At 49.1% G+C, this 14,970-nt stretch overlaps 1 protein-coding gene across 6 annotated transcripts in view; it reads left to right on the top strand.

The window, feature by feature from the left end:
- Window positions 1–14,970, top strand: part of SAMD4A (sterile alpha motif domain containing 4A) — a 68,638-nt gene that overhangs the window by 34,709 nt on the left and 18,959 nt on the right. For 5 of the 6 annotated variants that reach the window (XR_007377800.1, XR_007377801.1, XR_007377799.1 and 2 more), the window contains one exon: window positions 6,334–6,852. Coding sequence is in view for 2 of the 6 variants with exons in the window: in XM_048949167.1 (XP_048805124.1) it covers window positions 6,334–6,852 (519 nt within the window). In the remaining 4 variants the exon portion in view is untranslated. Of the gene's footprint in view, window positions 1–3,458; window positions 3,631–6,333; window positions 6,853–14,970 lie in introns of those variants that run through there. The other variant, XR_007377802.1, reaches the window with a different exon arrangement.

The following is a 14,970-nucleotide window of genomic DNA, read 5'->3' as shown; positions in this document are numbered from 1 at the left end:
CCTTCTGCTCTGAGCTTTTCTGCCAGATGAAAACAAAATGTTAGGAAAGTGCTTGATATATTTTTATCCCTGTTGAATGTGAGGTTGCTGTTGGCAGCACAGAGGAGCGCCAGTGCCAAGAGGACCCATGGGTTGCAGAGCATAACCAACACATTTTCCATTGAGTCTGAAGTATGCACTGGTTGGGGTGCTGGAGGATGGGTGCTGTATATGGGCTTTTCATGGCTGAAGGCGCAGATTGCTGTCTGTCCGTCCCCTTGTAGTGGGTGCTGATGGCAAAAGATCCATTTGTCCTTTGAGATCATCTGCATGGAAATCAACCAGGTAGAGGAAGGGGCAGTTTGGTAATTGCCTTGTTGTGATGCATTATAGAATGACAGAATCATTCAGGTTGGAAGAGACTTCAGGATCCCCAACTCCAATCCATCCCACCATGCCTGTTACCCATGTCCCTCAGTGCCACATCTCCACCTTCTCTGAACACCTCCAGGGACGGTGACCCCACCACTCCCTGGGCAGCTGTGCCACTGTCTCATTACTTTTTTGGAGAAGAAATTCTTCCTAGTATCCAACCTGAACCTTCCCTGGCACAGCTTGAATGCATTACTTCTCATCCTATAGAATGAAGCAACTGCAGACCATTGGGTTTTGTAGGTGTTGAGGTGGGCAGTCCAGCCCACAAGCCTTCCTGGTTTCTGCTTGCTTTGAGACCTCCTTTTCCCATCTCCTTGCCAACATTTCCTACAGGAATAGAGCTTGCTCACCACTTCCCACATTTTTTCCCAAGACCTGCATAGGTGAGAGCCTTGGTTTTGGTGAGACAAGGAGCAGGATTTGGGTTCACCATATTTTCAAGCAAGAGCCGTGCTCACAGCTTGTATCTATCTGCTGCAATTGACAGGTCTGCAGAAATCTTCGTCGTCGAGATATATTTTTTTTAATTAGCATCAGTTGCCATAAAGCAAAGGCACATGCTGAAATACTTATTATTGGCCTCTCATGCAGGGGAAGGCTGCCAATTTTTAATGGTGGGGGTATTGATGTGTTCTGGAAGGGGTACAGAGAGGGTTTCCAGCAGGGTTCTCACTTGGTTTGCTTGAATGTTGCTCTTTTGATTGGGCCTTATGTAGGGAGAAAATGATGTAAATCCACTGAAACAACGTGCTGTGTCTTCTGGCCAAGATCTGACTTCTTTTTTTGCTCTCTTGTTTTCAAACCACTCTGTGTAGGGTTGGGATTGGTCACTCTGTTCCACTCAAACTTAATACTAAGCCAAATAACAGCTGATCAGTGTGGCCTCTGGAAGTCACAGAGCCAGCAGAAGCATTACGATGGTCTCAGGATTAATGAATGTGGAGTCACATCCTGCTAGAGATGCAGCTTTTATCTTCTGTGGAACTTAAGGGAAACAAGAATGGAAGGAGGCTTGAGCACAGGTTCACAAGTGTCTTGAGAAGATGCAGAACGTGAGATCTGGTTAAATCAGACTGCAGTTCATCCAGAAGCAAAAAAAAAAAGATAAATTCAAGCTTAACTCATCAAAATCCAAATGGAAATCAAGGCAAGTGTTTGAGACACGTGGGAACAAATGGCCGTTAAGAATAGGGGTGCTGTTTGCCTCTTGGTGATGGCACTTCCCTGGAAGATGGCGTGTGCCCAAAGACACTGTAGGGCTGTTAATACGTGTGCTGCTGGAGCTTTGTGAAGCAGGAGAGGTCCAAGTGCTGTTTTTTATGCCAAAAAGAGTGGATGCTTCCACTGAGCTGTGCCCTGCAGCAGTGCCAGGGCCGCAGTGGTGATGCAGGAAACTGCAAACAATGGGAAGCTCTTCTGGGAATGTTGCTGAGGAAGAGTTTCTCTAGGTGGGCATTTTTTGCCCTTCCTGCACGCCCAGAAATAGCCATTATGTGCACCAGGGCAGCCAATTTCAGGCTCGCTCCAAGTAGATGCAGTGGTGTACCTGGGGTGTAGTCCATCCTCAGTTTAGTCCATCCCTAGGAGGGTTCGGTCAGTTGGGCTCCGTTCCTCCTCCAAGACCCCAATGCTGGGGCACATCCCATGCAAGATCAGGGATCCCAGTATCAATTTTTGATAGAAACTCTGTTTTTAGTCCTTGGGTAGAGCTGGGAGCACTGATCTGTTTGGCCATTCCGGAGGTGTCCTGCTTAGTCAGTGCCCTTCAGATACATGGAGCTTACTAACTCTTAGTCATTTCTTGCTTGTGCAAATCATCTGAATGTGTTTTTGAGAACTTTTTGTGGAATATGTTGTTAAACTGAAAACAAGGGTATAATAAAACAGTAATTTAAGAGTAATTCACTGACAACAGGAGCCCTTAAATGCACTGACTTACCATTGTGGAGCAATGATACCAAGCCTGCTATTTAAACATACTCTTTGTCATTCAGAAAATCCTTGGGCAGCTTTTAAAACACTTGCAGTCTTTAATTGTTGTCCTTGTTACTCATTATAGGCTGGTGTCTGGCTCATAAATCGCACATCATTCATCTTGCCCGCTTTGTCAAAGCCTCAGCTGACACATTTGTCTACTTCACTTGTGAAATGCGATAACTTGCGTACGACAATAGGAGCATAACCCAATTTCTGCCACAAAGCTCTCCCTTCTGCTTTCAAAATGAAAAGGTTTATCTTGGCTGGGGTTGTTGTTTTTTATTTTAAGCACTCAAGAGATATCATGCATTTCATTGTTCCTCGGAGACATCACCGCTAATGAGCAAATGCATCCCTGAGAGTGTGCTGGCAGCCCATCCTTCTGTGCAGGGTCACTGGTTTCCAACTTGAAGCTAGAAGGCTGCTTGCAAAAATTAGAATGGAGCAAACAAACAAACAAACAGGTATTGCCTACTTTGAGCTTTCTAAACACCAGACATTGTTTTGATGGAGGAAGGCTGAGAGGACAAGAGTGCTCTCTCTGCTGTCTCCCCACTGCATCTGCTCATAAAGCAGCATGAGCTTCAGCCTTAATAGAAGGACCCAGTGATATGGGTGGAGGTTGGTGGCCCTGCATGTGGCAGAAGGGTTGGAGATTCATGATCCTTGACGTCCCTTCCAGCCCTGGCCATTCTGTGATATCTGAGGCTGGCACCCCCTGTGCTTTGCTCTGTGGCAGGCATACCACTCTGGAAGGATAAATGAGACTGCAGTTTCACATGGCACTTTACATGGCTGTTGCAAATATCTGAATATCTTTTATATCCCTGGCATTCCTTCAAGCAACCAGAGGTTTTATTTTTGCCTCAGAGAGCATCAAGTGTTGTTGAAGCAGCACCTAGAGGAACTAATGAGGCTGTTATCTCATTAGTGTCCACACCTGTGACCTGTGAGCATCGCAGGCAGCATGTAGGGACTGGGAGAGCTGGCAGCTGGGACACAAGTTAAGTCCCACCTGATCATGGGAGGCTGATTTTGGCAACAGCTCCTGCTGAGGTTGCCCACCCCTCATCCACAGCTCTGGGATAAGGTCTCCATCCTTTAGGACTTGTTATTTCAACCCTTAAAACCTCTTGGGTGCTCAAAGCAAGTGTCCCAAGCAGGAGCTCTGTCAGTGACTGGGTGTGTGGTCATCCTGTTGGCCTTGCAGCACAAATCTGCCTTCATCAGCTTTGTACAGTAAGTCTTCAGCTTCATATTGCCTTTGCAAACTGTGGAAATGATGGAAAAGATAGCAAGGGCCAGAAGTGATGGTGATGAGGTTGGTCATAGGATCATCAAAGAATGGCAGAATGGTTTAAGTTGGAGGGGACCTTAAAGATCATGGAGCTCCAACCCTCTGTGCTGGGGAGGGTTAACAACCCAGAGCTACAGGCACAGGAAAACTGCATGGGCTGTTCTCACTGAGAAGGTTACCCCAAATAATCCCAAATTCCCTACTAGGATCTTCTGGAGGCAAAGGGTCTTTAACACTCTTCTTGCTTTTCTGTTTGTGTTTAATTACTCTGTGTGAAAAAGCAGAGCTGCACCAGAGTGTTTTGAGAGTGGTCCCATGCAGAGCACCCGATTACTTGGTAAGAGTAATGGTGAGATCTCTCTTGGCAGAGAGATCATGCTCAGATCCCCCAAACAGTGGCCAGCTAGAAGAGTTCAGAACAGTGAATTATGACCCAAAATGTTATGTATCCACAGCAGAATGCACCCAGCCTCTTGCTGCACTTCTGTATTCCCTACAAGTGTACTTAGGTTGAGTGTTGCTTTTCCAAATCCACTTCTTAAGCAGCAGAGCGTGCACATGTCCGCATGCACTGAGCGCCAACATCTCGGTTCTGCTGCCAGAACCGGGGTTCTGTCCCACCCAAAGCTGCGTCACACGATGGTGAGCAGGGATGGGGAGGAGGCTGGGGCTGCAGGGAAGCGTGTGCCACTGCAGAAAGTTCCAGGGAGAGCCAGCAGCGCTTCCAGCAAGCCATCTAGTGGCTTCCTATTAAAACAGTTGCATGCCTGGAAATGGGAATGTGAAGCCAGAGTGCTGTTTGCTGCTGCTCACTGGTGTTTGTGTCAGGGAGCTGACTTTAGGGTTTGTTTGTTTCATCTCTTTGAAAGGGGAGATAACAGCAGGACAAGGGGAAATGGTTTGAAGTTGAGGAAGGGCAGATGGAGGTTGGATGTCAGTGGGAAGTTCTGTGCTGTGAGAGTGGTGAGGTGCTGGAACAGCTGCCCAGAGAGGCTGTGATGCCCCGTCCATCCCTGGAGGTGTTCAAGGCCAGGTTGGATGGGGCCCTGGGCAGCCTGGGCTGCTGTGAAATGTGGTGGTTGGTGGCCCTGCGTGTGGTGGGGGGTTGGAGCTTCATGATCCTTGAGGCCCCTTCCAACCCGGGCCATTCTGTGATTATGTTAGCTGGATGCTGAGCAGTGCCTTTTTTAGGGTCGTGGTGTAATAAGGTGTTGGAAGTGTTGGGTTGATTGCTGCGCTTGGGTCTTCCCAAGCTGGTGGGCTGACCCTACAGGTGGACATCGAAATCTTCATTTCATGGATGCGTACATCAAATACATCTATCACATCACCCTATTGATAGATGAGAGGTTATGGCCCTCAAGTTGCTCCAAGGGAGGGTCAGCTTGGATATTAGGAAAAAATTCTCCGAAACAGCAGTGATGGAGTGGCACAGCTGTCCAGGAGTGGTGGGGTCACCATCCCTGGAGGTGTTCCAGAGCCATGGAGTTGTGGCACTGAGGGACAGGGGCAGTGGGCACGGTGGGGTGGCCTGATGATTGGGCTTGGGGATCTTGGACGTCTCTTCCAACCTAAATGATGCTATGATTTTATCACTAACAAAACTCCAAGTAGCATCAGTGGGTCCAGGGCTCCCTGCTGAGCTCACCTCCCCGCTGACAGTGGGTCACCACTCCTGACAACTCCCATATGGTTTTCTGATGAGCCTTGTGCCCACATGGCGGCTGTTCCACCTGAGTGTGTCTCTCTGCGTTGCTGGCAAGGAAGCTGTGTGCAGCAGCGTCTGATGAACATCAAGACATACGGTGCTTGCTGCTGCTCCAGCTATTCGCAGGCCAGTTACTCTGTCGCAGAGGGAAATTAAATTGTTCTTGACAAATCTGTGTCAGCAGTCACTTATCATCTTGTTATCTTCTGAGTACTTACAAGTAGCTTGTTTCATTATTTGTTCCATCAGTTTTCCAGGCGCATGAGTTGAGTGACCAGTTTGTAATTCCCTGTCTTCTCTGTTTGCATATTTTTTAAGCTAGACCCCATGTTTTTTTTTTTCCTCTGCTCTTCCAAAGCCTCTCCCAACTGCCACGAGCTAACAACAGCCCTGCAGTTGCTACAACGCAGCCCTTCCTTGAATTCCTGCAGGCAGGTTGTCACTCTGCACACTTTGGCTTGCTTGTCCCACACCTCATGTCCCTGTGGAATGCTGACTTTTCTTTAGGGCTCACACCCTGTGCCAGCTCCTTTTCACTCCCTATGGGTGCAGGATGCCCGGTGGCTGTCGGTCCTGAATTTGAAGAGCAGTGACTCCCTGCTTGACAGAAATTTGTGCTGTGGCATCACGCACACAGGGATCCCTTTGTCATGTTGTATTTACCCTCTCTGAGTCATATCATATCATATAATATCATAGAATGGCCTGGGTTGCAAAGGAGCACAGTGCTCATCCAGTTCCAACCCCCTGCTGTGTGCAGGTCGCCAACCAGCAGCCCAGGCTGCCCAGAGCCACATCCAGCCTGGCCTTGAATGCCTGCAGGGATGGGGCATCCACAGCCTCCTTGGGCAACCTGTTCCAGTCCATTCATTTATTCATTAGATCTGTTTGCTGATTTCTCAATTCTCGTTTTTTTTCCCCCCAATTCCTTCAACAGGAATCATTAACCAATGGCAACAGGAATCCAAGGATAAAGTGATATCCCTATTGTTAACCCACCTGCCTTTACTGAAGCCCGGAAACATCGAAGCGAAAGTCGAATACATGAAACTCTTGCCTAAAATCCTTGCCCACTCGATCGAACACAACCAACACATCGAGGAGAGCAGGCAGCTGTTGTCCTACGCCTTGATCCACCCGGCCACCTCACTGGAGGACCGCAGCGCTCTGGCCATGTGGCTCAACCACCTGGAGGACCGCACGTCGGGGACCTTTGGCAGCCAGGGCAGGGGCCGTTCGGACTCTGTGGACTACGGGCAGACTCACTACTATCACCAAAGACAGAACTCCGATGATAAACTCAACGGATGGCAAAACTCTCGAGACTCGGGCATAAGCGTCAGCGCTTCCAGCTGGCAGGACAAAAACCTGGCCTGCGAGAACGGCCATCTGCCCCTCTACTCCTCCTCCTCCGTCCCCACCACCATCAACACCATCGGCACTAGCACAAGCACCAGTAAGTACCTGGGAGCTCTGGGGAGCTGGTCCCACCATCCCTCTTTGCCACGTTAAGCAGAGGGGAAAGTTTCATCCAGGCCACAGAAAACTCCCTGGTTTTGGTGTTTTTCCATTATCTGCTTGTGTTTTGTTTTTTTTTTTTAATTTCCCACCTGTCTTTTTGGTGTTCTCCCTTTAATTCTGTGGGCTTTTAAAAAGGTTGCTGGAGAGGACAGAAAAGCAGCCGGAAAGCTAGAAGAGCAAAATGGTGTGTTATGGAGGGCAGCCCCTTCTGTTTCATGCAGCTCCATCTAGGTTTGCAGCTCTAGAAGTTCCCAAAGCAGGCAGCTGATGCTTTGTTTCCAAAAGCAACCTGGGGACCTGAAATGAGATCAGGGCAGAAAAAAGAGCAGGCATTGTGTTGAGAAGCAGGCCTGGGTTCTGGAATCTTTGAGAACATCCCCTTTAATCTGCAGCACAGAGAGGTGTGAAGCTGATGGTGTTTGAGAGGTTTAGTTGCAAAGTTCTCTGTGTTTTCCAAGAGGTGGAGAGATGGGAAGCTCTTCCCTATTGAGGTCCTGACGAGTTTTGGTGGGGACGGCGCAGAGCCCAGCCCAAGGCTTGAACACTGGGAAGGTGCCACAGCTGGGACTTTGTCACTGGTGGTGAATGGAGGTGTAGTGCAGCTCTGGCTTTCTTAGAGCAGCTTGGGAGAGGAGCAGAGCATGTTTTCAGTGAGCTCCTCTACTGTGTGGTTGTTGCATACTTATCCCTGATCACACATGGCTTCTGCTGAGAGACCTTCCTTGGCTTCTGTATCACTGGATCTTGCCTGACGGGCCATGGAAGCAAGCGCATTCCCTTATGCATGCTTTTTGTCCCCATTTTAACACAGTCTTCTCACCCTGCCCTTCCCCCTCTCTGTTCAACCCTTCTCCACCTGCTATTGGGGTGATCTTGTTCAAAGCACTGACAATTCCCTACCTGGGGCTGCTTCACATGGTTCCTTGTTCCCTGCTTCTATCTGTGCTATTGGAGCTGATTAATAGCAATAAATGCCCATTCCTCCCCAAAATTCGGTATGTTATTGCTCCCTCTGTGGCCTTCCCCACCTGGCATCTTCCTAAGGGATGCAGAGAGTGCTTGCAGTGAGGCATTGGTATCTCCATCAGCCTATGGAAAGCACCATGAAATCACTAGAAGGTGTAAAATGCTCACTTAAGGCTGCTGTTGTTTTGTTTTTTTCCACTCCTCTAATCAGTGCTCTATTAGGTTGTGTTCTAAATGAACAGCAATGGGAGATGCAGTTCTGGATTCATGCAGCCCAGCCCCTGCCTCTCCAGCACCCATCTTTGTCACCCAGGGATTTAGCAGAAAGGGATTTAGCAGCATCTAGACACTGGCTGATGTTCTCATCCCATCCCATCATGTAGCTCTCTGTAGAGCAGATCAGGGAGCAGCACGTGTGGCGTTGGAACCAAGTCAGGCAGCTTTAGGAGGTGATACAAGGGTTGGCAGCAGCTCTGATGCTCTGGCTCCTGGTACCCTGCGATTGCACAACATGGGGCTTCTTCATTGCCTTGCACGGGGCAGAGGAGAGCTGCATCAGAGTGACTGAGCAGCACGGGAAAGGTTCAGTGAGTGAAAAGAGTCATTAATGCGTTTGCAGCTGTGATATTAAACCTCCCGTTGTTTATTTTTCTTCATTTTTTGTCCCCCCTCGTGGTGTTTGCATGGCTGGAAGCTTTGCTTGCCAGGGAGGGGATTAGAATTGGTGGCTGCAGGAGGGATTTGGGTCCTTGCAGGGAGGTATGAGCTTAATCTGAGGATGATGCGGGTGAAGTAACACCGACTTTGCCAGTGGCAAAGTGATGTGCTCCAGGAGACCCAAGGTGTTGGGGAGGTTTGGGATGTTTAGGCAAGAGAGGAAAGGCCTCATTGATCCAGGTCAGGCTTGCAGGAAAAAAGCCTGTGACAAAAGAAGCTTTGGGTGCAGCAGGTTAATCATTGACAAGCTGGGTAAGAAGCGCTGGGTCTTAAAGGACACTTCTCAATAAGCTGCTCAACCTGATGTGAATTTGTTGTATTGCCATGGCCCTTTGCCACAGTGGTCCCAGCACAGCATCCCCTGCCTGGGCCAGGTCTCCCTTGTGTCCCATAGCACTGCTTCACATGGCACCATCACACCCACGTTGTTCTGCTGTGGGATTTAATCATAGAATTGTTTAGGTTGGAAAAGACCATTAAGATAACAAGCCCAGCCCCAAGCCACCCCACTGACCATGTCCCTCAGTGCCACATCATTGGACTGCACAGCTCCTGCTGGTTCATTTGGGTGGCAGTGAGCACAGACAGCCTGCAGGTGCAGCTGGAGGCCATGCTCTGTATGTTTGGCCCTGAGTTTCCTTAATGCAATATTTACTTGGACGGAAGCACAGTGAATCCACAAATAGATGCTCAAAACCAAACACTGGCCAGCCAGCCTTTGTCCCAGCCCCTCGAGTCGCTCACTACATCCATAAATCTCCTATTCCAAAGCAAAGCCCTCAAGCACTCACTGCTTGTTTAGGTTTTATTGCTATTCTTGTTGGGTTCTCCTCTCCCCAGAGGTGTTGATGTGGGCAGGGCTCAGCCTATCAGTGTCTGCTTCCAGCACCAGCATGGGGCAGAGCCCTTCCTGGAGGTGTCTGGAGGCACTTGTGCCTGATGTTTTGGCACAATTAAACTCAGCCAAACCAGAGCAGTGCCCTGGGCTCTGTGCTCAGAGCTCAGTGACCAAGGGACACACAATACAAGCTGTAGAGGAGCATTTCTCCTGACCTCTTTCTCTGCCATATGTAATAGGTTCCATCTGAGCATGATCTGGCTTCCAGCTGGGTTTCTTTTGTCAAGTGCAAGCCCAGCACAGCTTAACCCTGTGTTTTCCCCTCCTCTACTCCCAGTGCATCACCTGGGGATAGCTGTGTTACTTCTTTTGTTGATTTATGGTGAGATTTCGCTGTATTCCCATCCCTGGTGTAAAGCCAAGGCACACAAGGTTCCCTGTGGAGAGCAGGTCCCCAGACAAGCCAGCCCTACAGAAAGGCTCATTCACAGAGAATTTCCCCCAGATACTTGAATTAAATCAGGTGAAATGTGTGCATCACAGATCAGAGACTTCATTATGGAATATCCCACAGGGCAGAGATCCTGGGTGCTGAGGATGTCACCAGGCAGAAGAGATGTCACAAACCCTGGTATTCCAGTGTCACTGCTCTGCCTGGAATCCCCTGCATGTAAGCAAAGCTTGGAGCAGCATTGACAGTCACACTTCTGCTGCTGAACAAATGTGCATGGTGCAGTCTGCCATTCCCACAGAATTCCCTGCCAGAAAACCCATGTTTGTCTCCAGGAGGAGGAGGAGAGTGAGCAGGATGATAGATGCAGGAGAAATACACTGCTGTGTAACTTCCTCGTTCCACAAAAGAAAATTATCTTCTCTTGTCCTAAACCTGAAGAGAAGGAGTAAATGAGCCTTTGATGCAGGTCAGCAGTGCTTGCTTTTGCCCACATTCCTTTCTCTCCACTTACATTGCCAACTCTTGCTGGATTTTCATGCATTTATAGGATCATTCAGGATGGAAAAGACCACTAAGATTCCCAAGCCCAACCCCACAGCACCCCACCGTAAGTGATAATAAGCCCAGCACCAGAGCACCCCCACCATGCCCACTAACCATGTCCCTCAGTGCCACATCTCCAGAGCTTTTGAACACCTCCAGGGATGGGGACTCTGCCACCTGCCAGTGCATCACTGCTCTTTTCAGAGAAAACATTTTTCCTGGTATCCATCCTGAACCTGCCCTGGCACAACTTAAGGCCATCACATGTTGTCCTACCACTGCTTGCCTCCGTTTACCGCAGTTCTGAGCTTCCTAGTGATGAGAAAACAAGGTGGTGAGGTTTTCCCCAATCTCATCAGGAAACTAAGGTGGAAAAAACAACACCAAGAAAGCATTTGTCATGGACTGAGTGTGAGTATCTTGTTTATCCTGCAGCGTTGTGCAGCAGGTCATTGCCACAGTAGAGGAACCCACCAATGGACTCAGTATCCTGGTAGCAGACAGGAACTGCATGTTTTAACCTCGGTTTGGGTTGGGTTGATGGGCAGCTTGCAACTATAACACTTGCAGGTGTAGATTTGCTGTCATGTGTGGAGGGAGTTGTGTTTTGAGCCAGCGCCTTTTGGACATTGCCATACTGGGGTGGGATCCTTCAACACACCTATCATCCTCATTGCTTAGGGATGGGAACGTGGGGTTATAAAACCTTAGTTGGGCTCAAATGGTTTTTGCTTTTTTCTCTCTTTTAGTGATTGGTTCTGCAAAGTGTGTTGGCCTTTATCATGCTGAGCCTTTCAGCCATGGGAGAGCAGGGCAACTGTTGTCTTGCTCATGCCCTCTAGTGTTGCTTGTAACGATGGGAGAACATATGTAGGAGTTGCTGTTTGCCAGTCACTTCACTACAGTATCTCACTTGTTCTGTAGCTTAAAAACAGAGGAGGAGGCGTACAGAGAGAAGGTGTGAGCAGAGCTGTGTGAGTAGAGTTATTTGTCCAAATCCATGCAGAATACACACAGATGGGACTGAGAGGGGGAGACAGCGTCTTCTACATCAGCACTGAACATCAGGTATAGATTTCCTGGCCCTTCTCCTGAGAAATGTGGCCCATTAACCTGCAGAGCATCACTTAGCAAGGGGGCACTGGGGTGTGGTGGAAGACAAGAGATCCCACCATCTCAGGAGGTGGGGTTGAACCATCCTTGCTGTGTTGTTGTGTCTTCAGCTTTGGGGGCATGACCTATGCCTGTATCCTTCAGCTACCTGATGGAATGGCTCCTTGCCTTCCTGGCTCATGGGTTCCAAAGATGCCATCAAATTTGGGAAGCCCTCTTAGAAACATAGAATCATGGAAACATTAAAAACATTAAGGTTGGAAAAGACCACTAAGATCATCTAGTCCAACTGTCAACCCCTCCCCACCATGTCCTCTAACCATGTTCCTCAGTGCTCTTCCAGCAGCATGTGGTGGTGGTGCTCCCAGCCTCCTGCATTGGCACTGGGGCTTGGATAGCTGCAGGCAGGAGGGTGCAGCTCCTTTACTGCCTCTGCTTTCCTTACAGCTGCTGGGGTGCCTCGGGGACACTGAGAAGCAGCAGCAGTGGTTTTGTGCCTTATCCTGTGGTCCTTGGGATTCCTATCTCCACTTGAGGTGCTGGAACAGGCTGCCCAGAGAGGTTGTGGATCCCTGGAGGTGTTCAGGTCCAGGTGGGATGGGGCCCTGGGCAGCCTGGTCTGGTATGAAATGGGGAGGTTGGTGGTCCTGCCTGTGGCAGGGGGTTGGAGCTTCATGATCCTTGAGGTCCCTTCCAACCTGGGCCATTCAGTGATTCTGTGATTCAGAGAATGCCAGCACAGCTGATTGATGCTCTGTGAGCTGTGGGTGAAATCAGACATCCCCAGTAATTCTTCCAGCCCCTTCGGCTGCCATCAGGATTTCCTGCTGGATGGACCCTCCTAGAGCTGGGCATATTTCACCTGGTGCCCACTGTCACCGGCACAGACAGCAGTGAGCTGTAGTTGCTCATGCACTGAGCTCTGCTCTCCCCCTCAGATCTGGCAAATAAATAACTCAAGAAAGATCAGCTCTGCTTCCAGCAGGAGGACAGCAATGCACACGCGTGGTTTGGGTTTCTCTCATGTCAATCCCAGCTGCAGCACTGTGCTGGGACTGGCTGCGTTATCCCAGATCTGCAGCGTGCAGCTATTTAATTAACTTCTGACTTCTGGTTTAAAGGAGCAGCGTGCAAAACAGTTATTTACTTCATTTGGAAATCCTTTTAATCGTTGCCGTAATTACAGCTTCCTGCTCTTTTATTTTTTTGGATATTTTTCTTAGCCAGGGGGAAAGGAGGGGAGGAGGGGGAATATTTGCCATCCTCCTTGTGGTTATCACATCCTTCAAATTACTAAAAGAGGCTGGGATAATAGGTCTAGTGATTATATATAGGCACCATCTGCTCTGTGGCTGCTTCCTATCAAAGTGCAGCAAGGAGAGTGCAAGGAGGATATTTTCTCTCCAGCTATATTAAGACTCTGTTTCCATCTCGGCTCCCAAGCAAGGCTCTCTGAATGCAAATGGATCAAATGTGCTGTAATCAATGGCTTGTTTTTGGCAGCCTTGAAGCCGTGCCTTATTTTTTTTTCTTTTCCTTTTTTTTTTTTTCCCTCCTCAAACTTGCTGTTCCTATTCATTATGCAATTCTGTGCTCAGTGTTTTCTTTTAATTGCGGTCCCCGCCGTTTGCTGAGTAATGCAGCCTGGTGTTAGCACGGAGATCCCTGCTGTAAGTCAAATGCAAGGAAATGTCTGAGGAAATGCAGATGTTTCAGGATGCTCGGGGTGGATCTGTAGCACACACGAGCTCTCAGTTTGCAGAGGAGGCAGAAAGCTGAGATGAGTTGGTTTGGGATGATAGTGGCAAAAAGTCAACGTGATAAGAGCTCGTGTGTGGTGCTGATGGAGGCTGGCGGGACGGTGTGTGCCTGCATCCTGCTGAGCATCCCAGCTGGCTGGGGCTGGGGGAGGTGGGTTGGGCTGAGATGCAGAGGATTTGCAGAGGTGCCTGCATGGCCAAACTGCAAGATTTCAATGAGCAAAAGTGGGTAAAGAAAGGAAGAGTGAGAAGAAAATCCCAGTTGGGACAAGTCAGTGAGCATGGAAGAGATTTCAGTACCGTATAGCTGGTGCTTTTTCAGAGTGAAAACATCCCTTTCAGATACAATCATAGAACCATAGAATTATTAAGGCTGGAAAAAACCTCCCAGATCCCCAAGCCCTGCCCACCCCACCATGCCCACTTCCTATGTCCCTCAGTGCCACATCTCCACGGCTCTGGAGCTCCCCCAGGGATGGTGACCCCACCACTCCTGGGCAGCTGTGCCACTCTAGCGCTGCTCTTTCAGTGCAGAAATTCTTCCTAATACCCAACTTTAGGCTACCCTGGTGCAGCCTGGGGTCATTGCTCTTGCCCTATTGCCAGTTAACCTGGCATCCATCTCTTCCACTTGTCCTGCTCAGAGTCCTTTGCTTATCCTACAGGTTGCACATTGCTCTGTAAAGGCACATTGCCAACCTATATCTTCCAGCTTGGTCTCTAGAAATGGAGGATGGAGGGGGTTCTCCATTCAAAGAATATCACAGAATCACAGAATTATAGGGGTTGGAAGGGGCCTCCAGAGATCATCGAGTCCAACCCCCCTACCAAAGCAGGTTCCTACACCAGGTCACACAAGTAGGCATCCAGGCAGGTCTTGAACATCTCTAGAGAAGGAGACTCCACCACCTCCCTGGATTGTAGAATATTATGTTGTAGAAGCTAATGCAGATGTTTCTCAGGCTGGAGGTCTTACCAGTGGCTAATGCAGTGGCTGCTGGAGGCATCCCACAGGGTTTTGCCTACGTCCAGGCTTGAAACATGTTTTCCAGCTTGCATGGCTGCATTTGACCACACCAGATACCACCCTGGGTTTGCCAAAGTGATCCAGGAGCTCCTAGCAAAAATTAATTAATTCTGAGCTAATGGCTGAGGCTCAGCTTAGCACAGAAGCATTATTATTAATGGATCAGAATTCCCCAGGGTTGATTTGTGTATGAATGTATAAAAGAAACTGCGTTTATTGGCCAGCAGAGAGGGCATTGCATTCACCTGGCTCAGGGCAGACCCTCTGTGCCCCAGTGCCCATTGCCTGCTCCATTCCCAGTGCAGCCTGGATGGGGCCCCACAAGAGCTGTGACACTGACAAATGGGTTATTGTTGCTCTGTCCAGTGCTCTTCTTGAACAGGAAACAGCATTTTCAAAAGTCGTGGGGTTTTGTTTTTGGTGGTTTTCTTTCTGGAGTTTGCACGACAGGCTTTTCTGCTGTCTGTGCTTCTTCCTGATTCCTTGGCTCAAGGCTCGCTTTGCAATGCAGTGCTTTCCCTGTGCAGTGATGAAAGGGATGCGAGGTTGGTTTAAAGGGCACCCCAGCAGCTCGGTGTGTCACCCCAAAGCCAGATTTTGAGGTGAGTGATGCTAAAGCCAGGAAGCATAGGGGT

The sequence above is a fragment of the Lagopus muta genome, chromosome 6 (assembly GCF_023343835.1).
Source record: "Lagopus muta isolate bLagMut1 chromosome 6, bLagMut1 primary, whole genome shotgun sequence".
NCBI classification, from domain to species: Eukaryota; Metazoa; Chordata; class Aves; order Galliformes; family Phasianidae; genus Lagopus; species Lagopus muta.
This window is presented reverse-complemented; position numbering and strand designations above follow the sequence as displayed.